Source organism: Geotrypetes seraphini, chromosome 15 (genome assembly GCF_902459505.1).
Source record: "Geotrypetes seraphini chromosome 15, aGeoSer1.1, whole genome shotgun sequence".
In the NCBI taxonomy this organism is placed as follows: Eukaryota; Metazoa; Chordata; class Amphibia; order Gymnophiona; family Dermophiidae; genus Geotrypetes; species Geotrypetes seraphini.
Window position 1 is genome coordinate 34796078 of NC_047098.1, and position 25460 is coordinate 34821537.

The following is a 25460-nucleotide window of genomic DNA, read 5'->3' on the forward strand; positions in this document are numbered from 1 at the left end:
CTGAGCTCAAATAATACAGCCAGCAAGTTTAGATAGTTCACAGTGCATCCCAGCTGAACTGAATTTCATAGTACAAAAATTTTTAAAAGCCCACAAATTCAAAGTACTTTCCTCTCTGACCCAGTGTTAAACCAATGCAAAAAAAAAAAAAAAAAAATAGCAAGTAAAACTAAGCGAGAAACTGTTGAACCCCCAAGGAAAAATAAAACTAAAGCCTGGGCAATTAGGAATTGAAATTTAGAACAGCTCGTCTGTTCCCATAGTACCAGGGTATGAAGGTGCTGAAGCTGCTAAAACCCATCCAGAGAACTGGCAACCTCAAAACACAGAGGACGGAGAACTGCACCAAACTACCGTATGAAGAACTCTCTGCAGTTTGTGTTTTATACGGCAGCTAGAATGCTGCTAGCCAGGAATGACCCCAGCCAGCCTACCCTGCAACCGACAGACAGAGCAATGTTTTCAAACTGTGGTTCTGGAAACATGCAGCCCAGTGCCACAGAACACTCAGAGGAAAAGACCTGCCAAGCCTCGAGGCTCTGGATGGTTTTAGAATGTGACAGTCACTGGCATCGGAAAATGTATTCCCCATCCTGCATCACTCTTCAGTTACTTTTCTACGTTTGATCTGCTGACAGGCATCTAGCTCCCGAAAGCTAATCTAGAAATGCTTAAGCTAGTCCAATAGAAAAGGTATTATCCTGCATTTTCCTATTTATTGACATTTATTTCTGTGCATCTAAATTAACAGAAGACTTAAATCATCATTAGTACCATTTCTCTTGTAAAGAGCTGCTGTCTGTGTCCTCCGCCACAAATTACAAGAGTCATACTGCAAAGGAGTCTGGCTTTCTCCTCTTTTTTTTTCCAATCTCACACACCACAACACAGTTAACTCCTCCTCACCTTCATATAAGATACGCTGTATCATATCTGCATATTTGTGTACATATGTTTGTATATAGATGGTAGGATTCTGCAGGTCTATTTATACTTATTCATGTGGGTAGCTTTATCTACTGTATATGTGTCAGTATATTTCTGGTGCAAGGTCGTGGCTGTTATTAATGCACAGTCACATGAATGCTTACATGTAATAAACTGGATATATCTTTTGCAGATGCCACTTGGGGCTGGAAATTAATTACTACAGAGAAAAGAGAACATGATGGTACTTTCTGTCTCTCAGACAAAGAATTATCTTTATTCCAATTTGGTCATGGGAAGGCAACATTTTTTTCTGTCTTTACATTCACTTGAGCTTTGTCTCTTAACTTACCTTGGACAGGGACAGGACCATAAATGCTCCACCACCTCCTGACTCCACAATGATGGCTAAGAACTTGGGGTTGACTGCGCAGAAAGAACTGTCCCAGGTCACCTTGGACACACGGATGTCCTCATACATTTGATCAGCTTTCAATGGCTGTCCAAAAATGTGTCGGAATTTGCTCTGTCGAACCACCCTCCGACTCATGGTGATGGTGTTAGACCAGAAACACGGAAACAGAGAGGAGAGGAGCGCACTGAAAACAGAAGGCAGCTAAGGGCACCAAGCCCTCCTGGGAGCCTGCATCAGAGAGAGAATGAGAGGGAGAGAGAGTGTTTGAATAGTACACTTGCGGAGCTGTGTGTGGCAGGTTCTCAGTATAGGTACAGTGGGATGTACAGAAGGACAGGCAGGATGCACATTCACAGAGCAGGGGATGCTTTTACAAAAGAGCGAGGCAGAGCTATGTACAGTTGACTCTCTGTTAAACGGAACTCAAGCAACCAGCAAAAAAAAAAAAAAAAAAAAAAAATCAAAGAAATACTTTAATGCTTTAAATAAAAATGAAAATAAAATCAATTTATTGCGGAAATTTAAGTGTAAACTTGGCATGCAACACCTGAGTACGCCCACGCTTTGCCTACCAAATGTCTGGTAGTTTGTCTGGAACAGTTAATGATATGGCATAGTATGGGGTATAGTATTACATAGGCCTATTTTTAATAATAACTCTCAAGCAACCAGAAACTACATTTATCCAGCATCTATCAATCCCCATGGGTGCCAGTTAACTGAGAGTCTGCTGTATGTGGGTCTTAGTATTAGAAAAGCAAGAGGTGCAATAAGGTCAGAGTGAGGTATATTGACAGAGCTGCTGGGCTGAAAGTCTCAGTCTTGGAACAGCAGTGGGTGCTGCAGAACAGGAGTGACATGCATTGGTAGAGCTATGGGACAGGAAGTCAATCATGGAGTAGGTGAGGCTACTGCAAGGCAGGAATGAGGTGCATTGGCAGAGATATGGGAGTATATAGGTAAGGGGATCTCAATACTAGAACAGCAGGAGGTACTGCAGGGTAGGAGTGAAGTGTCTTGATACTGGAATAGTAGAGTGAAATGTGGTGGTAGAGCTGTGTGTAAGTCTCAGGAATGGAACAACAGGAGGTTCACCAGAGTTAAGAGTGGCATGCATTAACAGAGCTATCGGGCCAACAGTCTCAGTCCCAGAGATGCTGCAAGGCATAGATAGAGGTGTACATAAGAGTTACCATACTGAACCAGACCAAATGTCCATCTAGTCCAGTACCCTATTTCCAAGAATGGCTAATCCAGGCTACAAGTCCCTGGTTGGGTTCCAAAAAGTAGCAAGATTCCATGCTGCTTAAGCCCAGGGAGTAATAAGTGGATGGGTCTAATTACTAGAAAAATAAGGGGTGTGGCAGGGTAGGAATGAGGTACTGTACATTGATAAATTATTGTATAGGGAATCTTCATTAGTGAATAAGAGCAGATACAGCAAAGAATGAATGAAGTATACTGAAAGAGATGTGTGGAGGAGGGTGATCTCAATACTGGAATAGCAAGAGGAACTGTAGGGCAGGAGTGACATGCATCAGCAGAGCTCGATGAGGCATCTCAGTACTGAGACAGCAGGGAGCTCTACAGGCACAGGTGCTGCAGGATAGGAGTAAGGTGCAGCAGAGTAGTAAGCGAGTTGCAATACTGATATAGCAGGAGATGCAGCAGAGCAGTGAGAAGGCAGGATAGGAGTAAGGTGCAGCAGAGTAGTATGCGAGTTGCAATACTGATATAGCAGGAGATGCAGCAGAGCAGTGAGAAGGGAGGGAGGGAGAGAGAGAGAGAGAGCGAGAGTCCTGTACAGGTGACAGGTGAAGAGCCTCCCCTGAAAATCCCCTAACATATTAGGCCAATAAACACAACTAAAAGCCTAAGATGGCTGAGAATGCTCTGACTAAAACTGTCAAGCCTTTGCACAATCTATGCTTGCTGAAATCAGCAAGCCAAGCGAAAAATGAGCGAGTGAAACGAAACTTATTCTTTTACATGGCAACTGATGTCACATCTGCAGTAATGCCAGGGAAGTGGATCTAAGAAGGATGAGAACATGTCTTAACCAAGAATATAAAAAAACATTATTTTGCAAGAATATCCTGTGATGGGCAGGCTTTTACTGGCCGATGGCTTGAAATTGCTGACATGATAAATTAAAACGGCATATGCGGGAAAAGATAGATTTTCTGGTAAACAGGACATGCGTATGGTATGACACAGATATTATGAACCAATTAATAAACTGATAAACGTAAAGCACAGTTACTTACCGTAACAGGTGTTATCCAGGGACAGCAGGCAGATATTCTTAACGCATGGGTGACGTCACCGACGGAGCCCCGGTACGGACACTTTTAACTAGAAAGTTCTAGTTGGCCGCACCGCGCATGCGCAGGTGCCTTCCCGCTCGACGGAGGAGAGCGTGGTCCCCAGTTAAGATAAGCCAGCTAAGAAGCCAACCCGGGGAGGAGGGTGGGTCGTAAGAATATCTGCCTGCTGTCCCTGGATAACACCTGTTACGGTAAGTAACTGTGCTTTATCCCAGGAAAAGCAGGCAGCATATTCTTAACGCATGGGTGACCTCCAAGCTAACAGAGAGGGAGGAGGGATGGTTGGCCATTAGGAAAACAAATTTTGTAACACAGATTGGCCGAAGTGCCCATCCCGTCTGGAGAAGGCATCCAGACAGTAGTGAGAAGTGAATGTGTGAACTGAGGACCAAGTGGCAGCTTTGCAGATCTCCTCGATGGGCGTGGAGCGGAGGAAAGCCACAGAAGCAGCCATAGCTCTGACCCTGTGGGCCGTGACAGCACCTTCCAGTGAGAGACCGGCCCGAGCATAACAGAATGCAATGCAGGCAGCAAGCCAGTTAGAAAGCGTCCGTTTAGAGACAGGGCGACCTAGACGGTTAGGGTCGAAGGACAAAAAGAGCTGAGGGGACGAGCGGTGAGCCCTGGTACGGTCAAGGTAGTATGCAAGGGCATGCTTACAGTCCAGCGTGTGTAATGCCTGTTCCCCAGGATGAGAATGGGGCTTAGGGAAAAAGACAGGTAACACAATGGATTGGTTGAGGTGGAAGTCCGAGACCACCTTGGGAAGAAATTTAGGATGGGTACGCAGAACTACCTTGTCATGGTGAAAAACCGTGAAAGGTGGGTCAGCGACCAGTGCATGTAGCTCACTAACCCTCCTGGCAGAGGTGATGGCAATGAGGAAAAGCACCTTCCATGTCAGAAATTTGAGTGAAGTTGTGGCAAGAGGCTCAAATGGAGGTTTCATGAGGGCTGAGAGAACAACGTTCAGGTCCCAGACGACTGGAGGAGGCTTCAGCGGTGGTTTGACATTGAAGAGGCCTCTCATGAACCGGGAAACCAGGGGATGAGCCGTGAGAGGTTTTCCGAGGATAGGCTCATGAAACGCAGTGATGGCACTGAGGTGGACTCTGATTGAGGTAGTTTTGAGGCCAGCGTCGGAGAGAGAAAGCAAATAGTCCAGTATAGTTTCTACCGCCAATGAGGCGGGATCGTGATGATGAAGTAGACACCAAGAGGAGAACCGGGTCCATTTCTGATGGTAACATTGGAGGGTGGCCGGTTTCCTGGAGGCATCCAAAATACGACGGACAGGCTTAGACAGGTTCTCTGGAGAGGTCAGCCCGAGAGAAACCAAGCTGTCAGGTGGAGCGAGGACAGATTGGGATGCAGTAGAGACTGATGCTGCTTTGTAAGTAGAGTAGGAAACACAGGAAAAGGAATGGGCTCCCTGGAGCTGAGCTGGAGCAGGAGGGAGAACCAGTGTTGGCGAGGCCACCGAGGAGCGATGAGAATCATGGTGGCTCTGTCCCTGCGGAGTTTGAACAATGTCCGCAACATCAGAGGTAGTGGAGGAAAGGCATAGAGGAACCGATCCGTCCAGTCGAGCAGAAATGCATCCGGGGCCAGACGGTGAGGAGAGAAGAGTCTGGAACAGAACTGGGGCAGCTGATGGTTGTGAGGAGCTGCAAAGAGGTCCACTTGCGGAGTGTCCCAGCGCGCAAAGATGGAGCGGAGTGTGGGAGGATCCAGAGTCCACTCGTGAGGTTGAAGGATGCGGCTGAGATTGTCGGCCAGGGAGTTCTGTTCGCCCTGGATATATACAGCCTTGAGGAAGAGACTGTGGGCCGTGGCCCAGGACCAGATGCGGATGGCTTCTTGAAAGAGGAGGGGAGATCCGGTGCCGCCTTGCTTGTTTATGTAGTATATGGCGACCTGGTTGTCTGTGCACAGAAGAAGGACCTGAGGGTAGAGAAGGTGCTGGAAGGCTTTGAGAGCATAGAACATGGCTCTGAGTTCCAGGAAATTGATGTGATGTAGACGCTCCTGAGGGGTCCAGAGACCCTGAGTGCGAAGATCTCCCAGGTGAGCTCCCCACGCATAGGGGGAGGCATCCGTGGTGATGGTCATGGAGTGAGGGGGCAGATGAAAGAGTAGACCCCTGGAAAGATTTGAGGAGTTCAACCACCATTGAAGAGATTGCTGAAGAGACGATGTCACAGAGATGGGATGAGAAAGAGGATCCGAGGTATGTGACCATTGATTGGCTAGAGTCCACTGAGGTGTCCTGAGGTGGAGTCGTGCCAGAGGAAGTACATGGACCGTCGAGGCCATGTGGCCTAGGAGGACCATCATCTGCCGAGCTGGGATGGAGTGATGAAGGAGCACCTGACGACAGAGATGGAGCAAGGTCCGTTGTCAGTCGGCGGGAAGAAACGCCCTCATCAGAGTGGTGTCCAGAACTGCTCCAATGAATTGAAGTCGCTGTGTGGGAAGCAGATGCGACTTGGGGTAGTTGATCTCGAACCCCAGGAGATGGAGGAAAGAGATGGTGTGTTGTGTGGCTTGCAGCACAAGCGGAGACGTAGGAGCTTTCACCAACCAATCGTCCAAGTACGGGAACACCTGGAGGTTGTGAGACCTGAGGAAGGCCGCCACCACAATAAGGCACTTGGTGAACACCCTGGGTGATGATGCGAGGCCAAAGGGTAGCACTTTGTACTGATAGTGGCGGTGCTGTACCTGAAATCGGAGGTAGCGACGTGAAGTCAGATGGATTGGAATGTGAGTGTAGGCCTCTTTGAGGTCTAGGGAACATAGCCAGTCGTGTTGAGAGAGAAGCGGGTAAAGCGTGGCAAGGGAGAGCATTCTGAACTTTTCCTTGACCAGACACTTGTTGAGGTTCCGGAGATCGAGGATGGGACGGAGGTCTCCTGTCTTCTTGGGAACGAGGAAGTAGCGGGAGTAGAATCCCCGACCCCTTTGGTCTGGGGGTACCTCTTCGATGGCATTGAGAAGAAGGAGGGATTGAACCTCCCTCAGGAGGAGGGGGGATTGAGAGGAGTGAGAAACAGACTCTATGGGAGGATTGTCCGGTGGAAGAGTCTGGAAATTGAGAGAGTAGCCGTGGCGAATGATGTTGAGGACCCACAGGTCTGATGTGATGACCTCCCAACGGTTGAGGAAGAGTTGAAGACGTCCTCCTATCGGCTGAGGAAGAGGCAAGGATGGTGGGAGACTGGCTATGCCCTGGAGAAAAGAGTCAAAAGGGCTGAGATGGTTTTGACTGCGGGAGAGGCTTGGTCGGTGGGTGAGACTGTGAACGTGCCTGAGTCTGGTGCTGCTGACGAGGCCGGCGAGACTGTTGTTGTTGAGGCGGGTTGAGAGGTCTGGCCGAGAACCTGCGTTGATAGGAAGACTGCTGTTTGTAGGGGCGAGCAGGAGGAGTTTTCTTCTTAGGTTTTCTTCTTAGGTTTGATCAGGGTATCCCACCTGGTCTCGTGTGCCGAGAGTTTCTGGGTAGTTGAGTCCAGGGACTCCCCAAAGAGTTCATCACCAAGACAAGGTGCGTTGGCTAGGCGGTCTTGGTGATTAATATCGAGGTCAGAAACTCTCAGCCAGGCCAAGCGCCTCATGGCAACAGCCATGGCAGATGCTCGAGAGGTCAGCTCAAAAGAGTCATAAATGGAGCGCACCATAAATTTCTTGAGTTGGAGCAAACTGGAAAGTTGTTGTTGAAAAACCGGGACCTTCCGTTCAGGGATGTACTTTTGGAAGGAGGAGAGTTGTTGCACCAAATGCTTCATATAGAAGGAGAAGTGGAAGGTGTAATTATTAGCTCTGTTGGCAAGCATGGAATTCTGATAAAGGCGCTTGCCAAATTTATCCATCGTTCTGCCCTCTCTGCCAGGAAGAGTAGAGGCATAAACACTGGAGCCCTGGGTTTTCTTTAAAGTGGACTCCACTAGAAGGGATTCATGGGGTAGTTGAGGTTTGTCGAACCCCGGGATAGGAATGACCCTATATAAACTATCCAGTTTTCGAGGTGCACCCGGTATCGTGAGAGGGTTTTCCCAATTTTTGTAAAAAGTTTCCCGTAAGATGTCGTGGACGGGTAACTTTAAAAATTCTTTGGGGGGTTGTTCGAAGTCCAGGGTGTCAAGGAAAGCCTGGGACTTCTTAGAGTCGGACTCCAAAGGGATAGACAGAGCTGCCGACATTTCTCGTAGAAATTTTGTGAATGAGGACTGTTCAGGTTTGGAACTGGTATCGACCATCGATGGTTCCTCGTCCGTTGATGAAGCCTCATCCTCGGTTCCGGGTGGGGATTCTTCCCATAAGTCCGGGTCCCTGACGTCGGTATGTGCGGGACGGGACGATGGTGCGGATGGCTCAGTATGGCGAGTCTTAGAGAGGGATTTGCCAGAGCGCATCGAGACGGTACCGGGGGAGGAAGATCGGTGCCGGTCCTGGTCTCGGGGGGCTGGTGTCGGTCTCGATGTCGGGGAGGGTCGGCATCAGAGCGTGGTTGCACCGGAGGATGAAGTGGTTCAGCCGCGAGTACCGGCATGGAGGTGTTCAACGGTACCGATGGTGTCGACACCGGTGGTGTGGTGCGAGGCTTGGGCCGGTCCGGCACCGAAAGGAGTGGGGCCAACAGTGTGGGCAACAAGTGCTGGAGTTGTTGTTGTAGTTGCTCCTGCAGTTGGGTTTGGAGTATGGCCGCAATGCGGTCGTCCAGAGGGGGCACCGGTACCGCTTTTTTCTTTTTCGGTACCATAGGTGCCGCTCCATGCCCCGACGATGAGGAGGCCAATGACGAGGCACTCACCGAAATCGGGGCGGAGCGTTTGCGGGGTCGACGTGATACCAGGAGGACCGGCGTCGCCGGTGTGGCAGGAGGGCGCTCAAGGGAAGTGGAAGGCTTCTTAGCCGGCTTACCTGGTGCCAGCGACCCCGAGGAAGGATCAGGTGGTGTCGAAGTAGTCGGTGCCGACTTTTGCGATGCCGTTGACGGCGCGGCTGATTCCATGGCAGATCCGGTGCCGAAAAGAATATTTTGTTGGATCTGTCTATTTTTTAATGTACGTTTTTTAAGAGTAGCACAGCGGGTGCAGGTGTCAGCCCGATGCTCTGGACCCAGGCACTGTAGGCACCAATTGTGCGGGTCAGTGAGAGATATCGGGCGTGCACACCGCTGGCACTTCTTAAAGCCCGGCTGAGGGGGCATGAAGGGAAACATGGCCTCCGCAAAATCAAAACCGGAGGCCTGTATGGTGACAACAGGCCCCGCCGGGGCCGGTTCGAAAAATAAAGAGAAAACAAAGGGGTTTTTTTTGGGTTTTTTTGGAATTTAAAACGAAAAAGAAACCCGAAGGTAAAAGAAGAAAAAGGAAGACAAAAACGCGTCTTCTTCGCTCCGCGGAAACGAAGAAACTGGGGACCACGCTCTCCTCCGTCGAGCGGGAAGGCACCCGCGCATGCGCGGTGCGGCCAACTAGAACTTTCTAGTTAAAAGTGTCCGTACCGGGGCTCCGTCGGTGACGTCACCCATGTGTTAAGAATATGCTGCCTGCTTGTCCTGGGATAATGATGTTTGTAAGTGACCAAAAAAACTAACAATATGATATGTGCCAACGTGGCCTCAAGCTGTCAAGAATTGTATAAGAGACAGCCTTTGTGATTATGAAAACAAGACAGACATCCAGGTATACTCAAGCGCTTGAGGCATACTATCTGTCAGCTCCATATGCTGTAAGATTTGTTCTTGTAACCTGTTATTGATTGTTAATAAAATAAATATATATTAATTATAACAGCATATTGAGTTTCCATGAAGCCAGTGGTATTGAAAGGCCGTAAATAGGTGGCTTTTCAGCAGGAGTGAGGTGCATTAGCAGAGATATGTGTAAGGGAAGAAGGGAGTCTCGGAGTGGAAGAGCAGGTCAGGAATAAGGTACAATGACACAGATCTGGATGTGTGTATATGCATATGATGGTGGTGGTACTGGTTCTCAGTGCTGGAATAGCAGAGGGTGCTGTAGGGCAGGAGTGAGGTGCATTAGCTGTCTCAATTTGAATGCCAGTTTCATGCAACAAATCTTGGTCTATGTTCTTCTGTGCAGGGGATTTTGTTTACAGGTTTGATTATATTACACCATGTTCTAAAAATGTTTTGGCTGTTTTGCTGCATGTTTGTCATTGCTTTACACTGACTGAAGTTTATTCTAATCACAAAGATGTTATTTATTACAACTTCACTGATTTTTAAGTGTCTCCGTTACAAATTGCCTGGAGGATACTTTAGGATGGGTATTGTTTGTTTGCTGGGAGAGAGGGGTATTCTTTTTTTCTTTCTCTCTTTGAGAATGAAATTAATGGAACTGTAACTTTGTTCTAATTTTAGGATTGTAATTTTGTCTTGTGTTTATAATTATGTATGTTTACTTTTATAGAAACCGCTTTGTTTATAGGTAGTAAATAAATTTTTAAAATAAATAAATAAATGAAGACTTCGGGCACATTCTGCCACACTCAGCTTTAGGCTCAGCTTCCTGTTTCGATCCCCACAGTACATCTTCTCACATGCTGGGGCGAGAGTAAAACTTTTAAAATGCTCAGAAACAGAGATGGGTGGGTGCTGCGGGAAGGGCAGAACACTTGAGCCCAAATCACATACTTCCTCCTCAAGAAGTTCTGTTGAAGGCAGATGGCCCCAGTGGAAGATATATGGCCAGCTGGCTTATGATAAGGGATATTTTTAAGGGTCTTCTGTCTCACGTAACAAGGCCAACCTCTTCTGGGCAGGGACCCTTGTACATGTTCAAAAAGTTAAGATGTGCTATACGGGTTCAGATCAAAAGTTCAACAAACTGAGCATCCCGTCAGCAACAATGGCCAGTCCTATCACTAGACAGGCTAAGTATCCACCTAAGGCAGCAGCAAGTGCTCTCCAAATATTCCTCTAGAACAGTGGTCTCAAACTCAAACTATTTGCAGGGCCACATTTTGGATTTGTAGGCACTTGGAGGGCCTCAGAAAAAAAATAGCTAATGTCTTATTAAAGAAATGATATTTTTGCATGAGGTAAAACTCTTTATAGTTTATAAATCTTTCCTTTTGGCTAAGTCTTAATAATAATATTGTAATTTATAGCTAAAGAGACATATGATCAAGAAACTGTTTTATTTTACTTTTGCGATTATGATAAACATACCGAAGGCCTCAAAATAGTACCTGGCGGGCCGCATGTGGCCCCCAGGCCGCGAGTTTGAGACCACTGCTTTAGAACCAGCTGCTCCACTTGGTGTCAGGTCAAAAGCGCGCCGGGACAAAGGCACGAGCAGACAATTGAGCGCAGCGCGGAGGTGCGCGCCGAACAAAATTACTGTTTTTAGGGCTCCGACGGGGGGGGCGTGGGGGGGAACCTCCCCACTTTACTTAATACAAATCGTGCCGCATTGTGGGGGCGTTGTGGGGGGTTTGGGGGGTTGTAACCCCCCAAATTTTACTGAAAACTTCACTTTTTCCCTGTTTTTAGGGAAAAAGTTAAGTTTACAGTAACATGTGGGGGGTTACAACCCCCCAAAACCCCCCACAACACCGGCGCGATTTGTAGTAAGTAAACTGGGGGTGCTCCCCAACAAAACCCCCCGTCGGAGCCCCTAAAAACAGTAATTTTCTTCAGCGCGCGCCTCCGTCTTGCGCTCAGTTGTCGACGCGCCTTTGTCTTCCGCGTTGTTGTCTATGAACCGCTCCACTTTGCTAAGCAGAAGGCACATAATGACAGCAACAAACATTGAGTTAAACATAAGTTTTGCACCTTGGAATTGTTATGGATAAATATTCCACATATGAAGAGGAAGAGAATAGCGGTGGGGATATATTACTGTCCACCTAGCCAAAAATGAACAAAACAATGTAACAAATTTAGAAATGCTAATAAATATAGCAACACAATAATAATGAATGATTTCAATTACCCCAATACTGTGTGCAAAAATATTATGTCAGGACATGCTAAGGAGGTAAAGTTCCTAAATAAAATAAATGACTACTTCATGGAACAGCTGGCTCAGGAACTGACGAGAAACAGCTATTTTAGATCTAGTCCTCGGCTGAATACAGGATTTGGTATGAGAGATAATAGTGCTGGGGGGCGGGGGGAGATTGGGCAAAGATGATCATAATTATATCAAATTTTGACTTAACTAGAGTGAGAACACACAGAAAATCTACTGCGTTAGCATTTAACTTTCAGAAAGGTGGCTACAATAAAGGGCTCCTTCTACAAAGTCATGTTAGTGATTCCCCCACAGCAAATGCTTCGAAATCCATTCAATTCCTAAGGGCTTTTGTGTATTTGCTGTGAGAAAATTGCTATCACAGCTCTGTAAAAGGGCCCAAAATGAGGAAAAATGTAGAAAAAGGAGCAGCTACAAAAGGTTAAGAGTTTCCATCAGGCATAAACATTGCTCAAAATTGCCATCTTGGAAGCCCAGACCATATAATAAAAATGGCAGGAGGCAGACCAAATAGCTGATATGGTTAAAAGGGAAAGGGAAAGAAGCTATTATAGTTAAAAGTGGAAAAAGGATCCAGATGAAAAACACAGGAAAACACAAACACTAGCAAGTTAGATGCAAAACAATAACAAAGGCAAAAGGAGAATTTGAAAAGAAGCTTTCCATAGAAGAAAAGTTCATAAAAAAAGCTTTTTCAGGTCCATTTGAAACAAGAAACCTATGAGGGAATCTAACTATTAGATTATTGAAGGGTAAAGGGGACACTCAGGGAGGACAATGCCACATAATGGAGAGACTAAATTAATTCTTTGTTCAGTCTTTTTTTTGTTTCTCTAAATTTTTATTAATATTTTAGTGCTATAAACCAAGCATATCTCAAACCAAATAGAAACATGACGGCAGCTAAAGGACAAATGGCCCATCTAGTCTGCCCATTCACAGTAACCATTATCTCTTTCTCTCTATGAGATCTCCCAAGTGCCTATTCCAGGCCCTCTTGAATTCAGATACAGTCTCTGTTTCCACCACCTCTTCCAGGAGACTGTTCCACGCATCTAACACCCTTCCTGTAAAAAACGTATTTCCTCAAATTACTCCGGAGCCTATTACCTCTTAACTTCATCCTATATATATCTCATTGCCGAGTTTCATTTCAAATGAAAGAGACTAGACTCATGCACATTTATATTATATAGGTATTTACATGTCTCTATCATATCTCCCCTCCAAAGTATACAGGAACACTTACATTTCAGAAATAACACCACACTAAATTGTCATTTACCCCCTCCAAATATAATTCTCATAGTCCTGTATAGCCCACTAATCAATGTGTGAGGGACGTACTAGAAGTCATCCAGAACCTCCAGGGTAGCATTTTCAGAAATGTTCCCTTTTCCACTTGCAGGACCCAAGAGGCAGGCAGAACTCTAGAATCTCAGTATCTGGATGAGACAATGGTACATGGAAGAGGTATTTAGATTGGTTAAAATCTGGGTAATATTCTGGAGAAGGGAGTGCCTTTCCAATAAGATGGGCCTTCAACAACTAGGGTGGAACTAGACTGCTGATGCTAATGTTTAAAAAGGAGATAGAGCAGCTTTTAAAGTAGAACCTGGAGAAAAGCTGATGGTCGCTCAGGAGCACATGGTTTGCAGTGAGATATCTTTGAAAGATACTATCAAAATAGGGAAGTTAGAACATCCCAATAGAGATGTTGTAATAGAGGCATAAGTAATCCAGATAGCTTTAAGGGAAGAGCAAAGATTGCAAATTATCTCTGTCAACTGCTAAGCAGCTTATAGAAACAAACAAACCAAAAACCAAACAAACCAAAAAGCACACACTTTTTCAAATGTCTCTATACAAACATTAAAAGCAAAAATGGTTGTATACAAACACTAGAAGCCTATAAAATAAGATGAAGAGTTCTGTAAACTAAATGAAGATGTAGATACAAATTATATTACAATGACAGGGTGATCAAATTGGAAGGGGAGGTGCTATATGTTACATAGTGAATTGAGCAGGAAATAGATAGCAATATGGAATCCTTATGGCTTGAAATTCCAGGTGTGAAGGGAAAGAGAATGCTGGTAGGACTGTTATCATTCACCTAGTCAGAATGAACAGATGATGAAATGTAAATAGAAATTAGAGAAGCTATCAAATTTGGCAACACTATGAGTGATTTCAACTATCCCAATTCTGATTGGATAAATGTCACATCAAGAATTGCTAGGAAGGTAAAGTTACTAGATGAAATAAATGACTATTTCCTGGAACTTGCTTTTTCAGGAACCAGCAAGAGTTGGAGTTATTTTAGATCTAATCCTTGATAGAATGCAAAACTTGGTGCAAGAAGTAATGATGCTGGAACCACTTGGCAACAGTGATCATAACATGATCAAAATTGAGTTAATAACTAGAGTGATGACACTGGGAAAATCTACTGCCATCAGCACTTAACTTTTAAAAGGGCAAATATGATAGAATGAGGGGGACACAATTGTATAAAAGCTAAATAGAGCATCTTCAAACATATAGAGCCTGATATTCAAAGCAATTTAGGCAGCCACTGTTTGATCAGGGCTAGCCATTAATATTCAGTGGCCCTTAACTGCCTGTGAGGATTTCTTATGTATGTAAAGTTGTCATCCGCCTTGTTTACAGGTGAAATATAAACAATAAATTAGAAACTATATAAACTATTAAGGGATTTTCCCTCACTAAGGTTGCAGTTATACTGCTGGGCAGCAGGGGGTGCTAGGTAAATGTGGGGGGGAACTACAACTCCAAGAATACACTGGGCTTTGCAGTTCAGAACTGAGATCCATTAGGAAGTAATATAATCCTGCTGAGTCACAGAAGTGGTCTCAGGCAAGGAGGAATATAAATGCCCCAGAGTGCAGTGAGTCAGGGAGGTTCCTGAGAGAGAGAGACTCCCAGTTTCTCTAGACCTGGGCTGAGGCAGAGACATGGGAAGCTGAATGAAGCTGACCAAAGCAGAATGATTCAACTGAGTGAAAGAGAGACTCTTAAGAGAAAGGATTGTTTCAAGTTTTTGCTAAAATTTGATTCTATCATTTATCCAACTTCTAAGCGAGTAACAAATAAAATATAATAGGGAATGTAAAATAAAAATACCAGAGATGATACAAATTAAAGGAGATTAAAAAAACAACTTAAGCAAATGGTGTATCAAATATATTACAAAATAGATTGAACTAACATGATACAAAAGGTGAAAGGGGAGGAAATACAATCAATATAGGAAAGAAAACAATTAAGGGAAGGACGAGAGGACGGGGCAAGCCTGGAATAATAAAGAAACTGTTAGAATCAGTGTTGCGAGTGTGGCAGTAACCGACTGCGTATTTACATTGAACATTTGAAACTCCTGGAAGGGGAATGAAGTTATTGAATTGAACTGGAAGCCATGGCATTGAATTTCCGGATATATGGAGCTGGCGAAAAACATATAGCAGCCAGTTAAGAGCTACATGCAGGACTTGACCAACTATGGTGAACCACATAAAGAAAGGATTGACTTTTATGCAGTTCTATTTATGCAATCATTTTGGCCAGTTAAGTGCTGACTCCACCCCCTGAATACCCACAAATGAGTTGGTTTCATGTTGGACATTAACCTGTTAAGTACCGCTAAATCACTTGTTTGGGGCTAATCAGTCATATTCAGCGGTACTTAACAGGTTAGTGCCCAACATGAAACCAACTCATTTGTGGGTATTCAGGGGGTGGAGTCAGCACTTAACTGGCCAAAATGATTGCATAAATAGAACTGCATAAAAGTCAATCCTTTCTTTATGTGGTTCACCATAGTTGGTCAAGTCCTGCATGTAGCTCTTAACTGGCTACTATATGTTTTTCGCCCGCTCCATATATCCAGAAATTCAATGCCATGGCTTCCAGTTCAATTCAATAACTTCATTCCCCTTCCAGGAGTTTCAAATGTTCAATGTAAATATGACTGATTAGCCCCAAACAAGTGATTTAACCAGCCAGGAGCCAATTCTGGCCGGTGAAATTGTTTTGAATATTGACCCCCCCCCCCAGTCTTTGCAACAGAAATAAAGTTTAAGCACTAAAGGGAAAATTCTATAAAAAGCGCACAAAAGTTAGGCGCCGATATAGGCACCGTTCAGCGCGATTCAAGCACAAATTGGGTGCTGTTTAGTGAATCACGCCGAGTGGCACCTATGTTGGAGGCACCCATTAAATAGGCCAGCTGTAGGCACAACTAAAAGTTAGGTGCCCATGCGAGCACTTAAGCATGCTTAAGAGCAGTGATTCTGTAAGAAGGCGCCTAACACGTAGCCACGCCCACACCTAAATTTTTAGAGGTGCCTTCTTACTGAATTGCGCTTTCATGATAGGCGCATATGTTTCAATTAGTGCTGATTAAAAAGCTTAATTGAGCTTGTTGTTCAATTTAGATGGGCGCCTATCTAGTTGGGCGCCTCCGAAATAGGTGCCTAACTTTAGGCACTGGTTACAGAATTTGAGATTAAATTCTTTTCGTTGTCTAAGGATACCTTCAAGGAAGCACAAGTAAGCATAACGTCCTTGGAAGTGGTATAACATCCTTGGAAGCTTCCAGAAATATCAACCACCCTAAACAAGCTGTAATGATGGCCTTGTCCATTCCACTTCCTCTGGATTCTCTCCTCACCTACCAACTGGTATAGAAGCAAATGATACATCAGAGAAGGGTTGAAGATCACTCCAAAGACTACTTTTCATGAACTCCTCCCTGAGGGAACCACCACCTGTTTTTGGAAAATTCAGAAAGCACATAAAGGGGGAATCTCTGATGTCTCCTGAGTTGTATGCGTCTTTAAAAATTAGTATCATACATTTGATACTTAAATGTGAAAAGCATCTTTAAATAAAAAAAGACTTTAAATTGCTCTTAAAGCGATCAAGCTTTTGTTCCTCTCTGAGATAAGAGGGTAAAGTATGCCATAGCTGTGGAGCATAAATTGTGAATATTTCATTTCTTTGAGTATTAATGACTTTTAGGGAAGGAATTACAAGTAAATTGTGGTCTGCAGATTGTAAAGTTCTCAATGGTGTATATGATATTAAGAGTTTATCTAGGAAAGCTGGTAAGTTTGATTGTCGTATTTTAAAACAAAGCAAATTATTTTATAAGTAATCCGATAGGATATTGGCAACCAGTGGGCATTCTGTAGAAGGGGCGTCACATGATCAAATTTTTTGGAATTAATGATGAGTTTTATAGATGCGTTCTGGATTAACTGCAAGTGTCTTAGTTGGATCTGGGTGACGTTTTTATATAGTGAGTTACAGTAGTCCAGTCTAAAGATGATGAGGGAATGGACTAGGGTGTTTAATGCAGCTGGTTCTAGAACTTTTGTGATTGATCTTATCATTCGAAGCTTATAAAAACAGCTTCTTTCCACCGAACTTATTTGATCACAGTATGATAATTTTGGATCTAGTATGATGCCAAGAATTTTGATGTTATGCACCATTTCCAGGGGTATATTATTAATTTGAACTTGTGCCGGTAGGGATATTCCTTCCTTCCAGGTAAATAACATAGTTTTGGATTTTGCTATGTTTTGCACCAGTATATTTTCCCTTATTCATAGGTTGTTGGGGTTTTTTTTCCCATTTATTTCTTGAATTTGGTTAGGATTTCCTGAATCTTTTTGATGTAAGAGTTGGATATCATCTGCATATGCATATGGCGTAAAGCCTATGGATTGGCATAAGGTAATGAGAGGAGCTAGAAATACATTAAAGAATAACGGTGATAATATTGATCCTTGAGGTACACCATAGCTTGTAGTAAGAGGTTTAGAAATAGTATTATTAAAATTTACAGTTGATGTTCTTTCTGAAAAATAGGAGTGAAACCAGTTTAGGATCTGATCTGATATTCCAATTGATTCCAGCCTATTTAGTAATATCAAATGCTGCTGATAAGTCAATGGTATCAAATGCTGCTGATAAGTCGAGCGAGATTAGGACCACAGACTTGTGATGATCAAGGAAATATAGTATTGAAGTTGTAAGACCTAAAAGTGAGTGTGCTGTTAGGGATGAGTTCTGAAACCTGTCTGATTTGGATGAAGGGTTTGAGTTTTTTCTTTCTCCTAAACTCTCTCCTTTCTCTTCACCCTCCTTACTATTAATATATATATATTGGAAACCACTGTGATAGCTATTTGCCCCAAGGGTACATCAAATCTTTAACAAAACTTGAAAACTATATAAAACAATTATATGGGCAGAGTTTGATGATTGTTATGTAGACTGTTGCTACCCTACATTTAATGGGTAAAATTAATCCATTTGAATATGTAGATTAAGAAAAGTGAGGAAAAGATTGATTAAATGGGGCACTACAGAAGTGAGAAGTACAACTTTAGGCCACTGGAAACTGGAAGCCCCTACACACACTTCAAGTGTAGAAAAAATTATTTGAATTAGTAGTGAGACTAGAAAGCTAACAGATATCAGAAATCCAAAGGTTTTGTAGTGATGAAAAGGAATGGACAAATTGGCTCACTATTGGCATGAATGAGGAGAGGAAAGGATGGAGGGAAAGGGTGCGGAGCAGGAGGAAGGACAGAATAGAGGTTTCTGAGGGAAGAGGTTACGGAATAAGGTTTAATGAGTTCTGTAACTGTGTCTAAAGAGTTGAAACATTTATACTGAGTTAAGGAAAAGTTCAATGCAAAGTTTAATAATAGACAACTAAACGAATTTGAAGATATTACCCCCAAAAGCATCTGCAGCACATCCAGACTTAGCCACAGCACTTGCCCATTGGCCCATAGAAGGTAATAGAGCATTGCTGGTAATACAATCTCATTGACCCTTTTATTTTACTCATTATACCAGGTAAAATTTCAACTTAAACAATCAAAAATCAAGGACCACCATCAAGAGCTAGCATGTTTATCGGCTGTCTGAAGTGGCCATCTTGATATACACCCTTGTTCCAGCTCTCTTAGGTTCTGCTGGAATTTTACGGCCTCTATCATTCTGACCAGGTGGATGGTAGTACCAGTATACCTCTATTGCTATACTCTTCTCTGATACACATTGGAATCTCTATGGGTAGAAAACCAAGGGTTCCTTTTACTAAGCTACGACAGCGTTTTTAGCGCGCGCTACGGGGCTAGAACTAACGCCAGCTCAATGCTGGCATTAGCGTCTAGTGCAGGCGGCAATTCTGCGCAAGCTAAAACTGCTATCGCAGCTTAGTAAAAGGAGCCCTAAGTGCATTTGTTTGCTGCAGGACTTTTATCCTACTCACATCTATACCATCCTTAGGATATAGTGCCACCCCTTCCACCAATTTGATCTGTCTTATCATTTGAATATAATTTGTAAACTGGTATCATAGTTATAGATGAAATTGCTATCACATTCTTATAGACTACCCCAAGGAATAAATCAAAATTCTCTTGAACTGATTTGCAACAGACGCACGCCTCACTCCTGACCTGCAAATTCAGTACTGAACATCTACATATTCACAGTTCTGCCAATGTAAGCGGTTTATAGACAAAACCGCGGAAGACAAAGGTGCGCGCCGACAACTGAGCGCAAGACGGAGGCACGTGCCGAAGAAAATGACAGTTTTTAGGGGCTCCGACGGGGGGTTTTGTTGGGGAGCCCCCCCACTTTACTTAATACAGATTGTGGCGTCGTTGTGGGTGGTTTGGGGGGTTGTAACCCCCCTCATTATACTGTAAACTTAACTTTTTCCCTGTTTTTAGGGAAAAAGTGAAGTTTTCAGTAAAATGTGGGGAGTTACAACCCCCCAAACCCCCCCACAATGCCCCCCACAATGTGGCGCGAATTGTATAAAGTAAAGTGGGGGGGTTCCCCCCACACACCCCCATCAGAGCCCCTAAAAACAGTTATTTTCTTTGGCGCGCGCCTCCGCGCTGCGCTCAGTTGTCGGCGCGTGTCTTTGTCTTCCGCGGTTTTGACCTGACACCATGTAAGCTACTAGGCATTTGGGCGTAGGAGTCCTCAGCTGAGTTCAAATCACGAATATCTTACATAATAGCGTGTCCTAAGCGTCCAGCTTTAACTGCTCATTCAAACATCACCTGGTAATACTAAGAAAACCTAGACATCTGAACTTTTGGGAACTATAGTGTCCCTAGAAGAGCAGCACGCTTTCTGGGCCCCCCATATTCATTTAACAATTTATATGCCACATGATCTGCTATTCTTGGCAACTTACAACAGAACGTGAAGAGTGTAGAATTACAGATAACAAAGTGAATGTTAGTAAATCCTTAAGTCCCGAGATGCAGTGGGGTTTCGCCTACCTGCATTTTAGACATTGAAATCCTGTGATTCAAGGCCTTTGTCCTTTTTTATAGCCTATTCCGCTCCCCGAACTCCTTTGATGCTTGGTGATAAGTGCCCACACACAGGTACCCATGGCAAGATAAACCCTCAGGGCATGTGCAATGTTCTTGTTTATTTCTGTTGTTGTTTAAAGATTAGCCCCAGAGTAACAGTGTAAGGACAGGATTAAGAAACACTTGCAGGAGCAGGTCGGTAGCTCACTTGCAGTATGATACAGTGGAAGGGCCTGGGTTCAGATTGACTGGCACACAGAATGATGCAGAAGTAGCACTCAGAATCCCTGGGGAGGCCATTGCACAATGGTGATAATTAAGGGTCAGATTTAGGATCTAAGGGATCAATTTTCAAGGTTAGTTACACTTTTATCAGCTGCCAAAAGATGTATAATTTCCTCATCTATAGATATACAAAGCCTGTATGGATAGTTATAGAGTGAAAATACATCTAACTCCCTCAGCACTATCTGTATAATGGAGGGGCAGAAGGAGGGTGGCTGGCTGGCTGGCTGGCTAGCTAGCTATAAAGATAGAGGTCAATTCTCAAAAAGAGACTGAAATTTAGGTGCTGGGATGATTTGCGCTTAACTCAAATTTTATAATGGCAGATATGCATGCCACTGCCTTTATAGAATATTAGTATAAGTCCACATTTATACATCTAATTTTAGCGCAAGTGTTTAACTCCAGTTCAATGACTGGTGTAAATATTTGCACCTAACTTCAGGCAGCCTTGATAGAATTCTATAAACTGTGCATGTAACTGCTTGACCCACCCATGCCCTTCTCAGATTCATGCCACCCTTGACGCTTGGTAATAAGTGTACACAGTACTAGAATAGCAACTAAGGGCAAACACATGTACTGAAACTGCTAATTGGTACCAATTAAACCCTTTAACCAATTAAACCTATTAACCAATTAAACCAATTAAACCCTATTATAGCCAATAATTGGTTAATGCCAATTAGAGTCATTATTAAGTTACATTACAACTAACCTTATTCAGCAACACGGCACATACAAATTTGCATGCTACTCAGAAATTTGAGCATTCAAGTTTATTAAATTAGAGGGATAGTGGATTGCTATACCTTCAGCTACTATACAGATATTTTATACATTGGTTTAGACCTGCCAGACAGCAGGTCTAAACTAAAGAGATGATGATGGGCAATAAGCAGCCAATAGTGTTGCTGGATATATCTATGAATTTAAGCAATTCAGTTAAGACATTTACTGCAGAATATTATCCCCATTATTACTAGGGTCCAGCATGGACCCTGGCCAAGGAGAGTCACTGCAAAAACCCAACAGAAGTAGGAGATACATTCCCACCAGTTGCTAATGGTGGCCGATCCCGCTCTTTCAGTCAGAATGGAAGCTAAAAGGAGCAGGATTAGTCACCCCCCTCCCCCCCCCAAAAAAAAGTGGACGCAATCAAATCAATTTCTGAGAAAATGGGGAACAGAACTAGTTAATTTTACAGAAAAGAGAAAACTGGAATAGAAATATGAATGCAATAAGCAACAGCCCCCCCCCCCCCCAAGCCATATATGTAACCCACAGGAACACATTCTTGGGACAAGGGCAGAAAGACACACACGGAACGAAGAAGTGGAATAAGGAGTTAATGAAAGAGGGGGCAATAGGCTGAGCAACGAACGGAGAGAGGGGCACCGCACCGGTAGGGGCTAAACACATACCCGGAACAGAGGGGCCTCGTGGCTTCGGGTGGGGCAACTGCAGCTGCCAGCCGCGGAGGAATGAGCAGGAGACAAATCACCTTCCTAATATAGAAATGTGCGATGGGAGCCCGGAGTCAGGGCTGCAGGACCCCCCTACCCATTACCCCCCCCCCCCTCGGGCAGCCCCTTTGAATCTCTCGGGTTCGTACTGCTGCCCCCTCCCGGTGCCCTTCGGCTGCCATCCAACTCCCAGTGACAGGTCCGAAAGAACTTGTATTCCCCCCCCCCTCCGCTTACCTTCCTTGAGCCCCTGGGGCTGCTGTCCGTTGGGGGGGGTGTGCAGGGCTCCGGCCCGGGCTCGGCACTGCTGGCGTCCGGAGCAGGAGGCTCCTCTCGCCGCAGTAACAGCTGCTGCCATCAAAATAACCCGACAGCTGGACGGAGAAGGGGGAGGGGGCGAAGCGAGGCGGGAGAAGGGAGAGCTGCTTCTCGACGCGGAGCGCGTGGCCTCCTACAGCTCGCGTTTCGGGCTCCCTCGCGCCAGAACTTGCAGTGACCTAACCCAGCCGCCCTTGTGCTGCCATCCCAACCTCTCGAGGAAATTCAGCCTAATGGCGCGAGGGGGGGGGGGGTTGTGTTGTTCGTTTTGTACTTTTAAGTATGTAAACCGCTAGGGACCAGGCCAGTCCGACTAGTTACTCCGTCCTCACTTGTAAGGATACATTCCAGATCTCTTGTAAGATTTCTCCTGATTCAGGGCAGTGAGTGGGTTTAGTTTGGTTTTTTTTCTAGTCTCTACGACACGACAGGTTCAGGCATAAAGCGGCCCAAGTTACCCAAGGACTATTTAGGAGTTCTGGAATTTTGACAACGCCGTACTGTTGCATTATGGGTCCTGAAATATTAATTTCCAGACTAGATCAGCGGACTCAAACTAGAGAATGACACGGTGACAAAATATCACCGTTCCCGTCCCCGCGGATAACTGCGGGAAATAATCCCATGTCATTTTCTAGTGTCTATTTCAACCTCAGTCCTTCTACATCAGCATTCTTCAAAGCAAAGCTTGTGGGTCAGTGGTTGTGGCCATTCATACTTTGATTCTTCCCTCTCTCTTTAAAGAATGGCATGAAGATGGTTTCCCGCGGTTATCCGCGGGGACGGGGGATGGTGATGAATTTTGTCACCGTGTCATTCTCTAACTCAAACGCAAAACCCTTTGCAGGGCCACATTTCGGATTTGTAGGCACTTGGAGGGCTGCAGAAAAAAAAATAGTTAATGTCTTATTAAATAAATGACAACTTTGCATGAGGTAAAACTGGTTAGAGTTTATAAATCTTTCCTTAATTGCTTCTGATAATTTCAGCTATACACAGCTGAAAGCAGTGCAACATGCAGAAAGTGAAAAACTATCAAAGTATCAACTGCAAGAAACAAGGTACCATGTTGAGGGACTTGGTATTATAAAGAATTAAGCTACAGGTTTTTCATGGGAAGGGGTAAAACGCGGACCTCACGGATCTAAAACCACACGTCCTTAAAAATCTGAGATCTGTGCCACTTATAGTTAGTTTCTGGCTCTGACAGACCTCTATGACAATTTAGCGCTGACGGATCCGTCTCAGCATAGGGAGGGAAAAGTATTAGGATCCGTCAATGCTAAAATGTCATTGAGGTCTGTCAGAGCCAGAGACTAGTGCTGGAGCAGCTCTAAAACAAATCCTTTAAACCGGTTTCCTGCAGCCCCAGTAAATTTAAAAATCTGAGGTCCGCGGCTCTGACAGACCTCAATGACATTTTAACGCTGACGGATCCTAATACTTTTCTCTCCCTATGCTGAGACGGATCCGTCAGCACTAAATTGTCATAGAGGTCTGTCAGAGCCAGAAACTAACTATAAGTGGCACAGATCTCAGATTTTTAAGGATGTGCGGTTTTAGATCCGTCAGATCCGCGTTTTACCCCTTCCCATTTTTCATAAAGCATTAGTGTCCAGTGGTCGCGTCCAGCAACTGCCTTCAGCTCTCACCTCCAGCGCGAGATTATATACACATGCACAAGCTGCACTGCCTCCAAGGGTTACCTTACGTTCTGGAATGTTGCCGCCTCACTGCTGTAACCTCATGCACTTTCCTGGGTCTGTACGCAATTGTCCTCTCCACTCCACTTCACAATCAATATACAGGAAAGTGCTTGCTTGAAATTACAGCAGTGAGGCGGGCAACATTGGAGGCAATGCAGCTTGTGCGCAAGTCCGGTACTAGAGGAGGTAAGAGCTGAAGGCGATTGTGGACGTGACCACTGGACACTTAAGGCACAAGTTTCCATAAAGAATCATTCATTATAATACCGAGGGCCTCAAAATAGTACCTGGTGGGCTGCAAGTTTGAGACCACTGGACTAGATCGAGTGTGCCTGCATTGGGAAGGGGCTTTCTTCCTCCTCTTCTCAGCTGGGTACTAATTACCTTTCTCCTCTTCTCCACCGCCCACTACCATACTCTCACTCATCCACTTCTCCTACTTACCACTACCACCTTTCCACCTAAACAGTTTCAGTTGAAGAAGGGTGCCACATTAACACCTTGAAAATATTTTATCTATTCTTATAGTATTCCTTTATATTTCCTTTTTTATTCTTTCATTAATTTTTACTTCTCTAGCTTTCCCCCCTTATATGTTCTGCCTTGTGATTTTGTTTTCTTCTTCAGTTACTCAGTTTATGCTCTTGGAATTGCTTCTAGAGACTCAGCTTGTTGTCGTGATACTTTTGCTTATGTTCTAGGTGCCAGATTTTCCCTTCTCGCCCTCTACTCCTAGTCTCAAAATCCTTATTCATCTTCTGCCCACTCTCACCTTTTCTTACCTCTCCATAACTCCTTTCCCTCATCTTTTCTTCCACTCTTTTCTTCTCTCCATTTCTGCATCTTCTCACTAATTTCTTCTTCCCATCCTTCTCAACACTTTCTCCCGTTTCTTATTCCTCCACCTGTTCTTTCCAATCATATCCTCTCCTCTTATGTCACCTTCTCCCCATTTTCTCTGTCTTCGCACATACTCTCCTTGTTCACTCACCTTCCCATCTCTTCTCACACATTCTCTCTTTACCTCTCCTTCACTGCTGCCTATTCTATCGCTCTTTCCCTTTCCTCACCAGTGCCCATACCAGTCCACACACACTCTCCTAACTCCCCTTCTTGATATACTCTCTCTCTCCTTTCTGGTTTTCCCCAGGAGCAGCACCTTCCCCAGTGGTTATGGATTGTTTTATTTAATAAACTTCAGTACTTTGCCTGAAGGCATAACAAAACAATTTATAAACTAAAAGGAACTCCAATATCATTATAGGACATAGAAATAACAGAAATGCAGCAATCACACAAGAGAGAAAATCCAGAGGAAGATCTCTCTTTCTCTCGCCTCCTAAGTCTACCATTAGAGCCTCTCCTCCTTGCTCCTTGTCCCACCCCCCTGATCCAGCATCTCCAACTTTCCATCCCCTCCCCCCCACTCCTGACTTCCATATTGTCAGCATCTCACCGCTCTTCTCTCAAAGCTTCTGCATGTAACTAGGCTGCCACAGTCATAGTGACACCAACAATACTAAAAGAAATAATGTGCACAGCAGAACCTTAAAATCCAGGTTCTACAAGTATCCTACCCCATGACAACAGAAATGTATGGGGAGGAATCATTGGCAGAGCTTTGAATCA

General features: G+C 44.4%; 1 protein-coding gene across 3 annotated transcripts in view; it reads right to left on the bottom strand.

Moving 5' to 3' along the window:
- CORO6 (coronin 6) overlaps nucleotides 1-22244 on the bottom strand; it is a 98138-nt gene extending 75894 nt beyond the window's left edge. The window contains exons 1-2 of one of the 3 annotated variants that reach the window (XM_033922524.1): nucleotides 22045-22244; nucleotides 1280-1570 (exon numbers count right to left, since the gene is read on the bottom strand). In XM_033922524.1, the coding sequence (XP_033778415.1) occupies nucleotides 1280-1477 (198 nt within the window). In that variant the 5' untranslated portion in view covers nucleotides 1478-1570; nucleotides 22045-22244. Of the gene's footprint in view, nucleotides 1-1279; nucleotides 1571-21765; nucleotides 21878-22044 lie in introns of those variants that run through there. The other 2 variants (XM_033922526.1, XM_033922525.1) reach the window with 2 other exon arrangements.
- Nucleotides 22245-25460: the final 3216 nt, after the last annotated feature.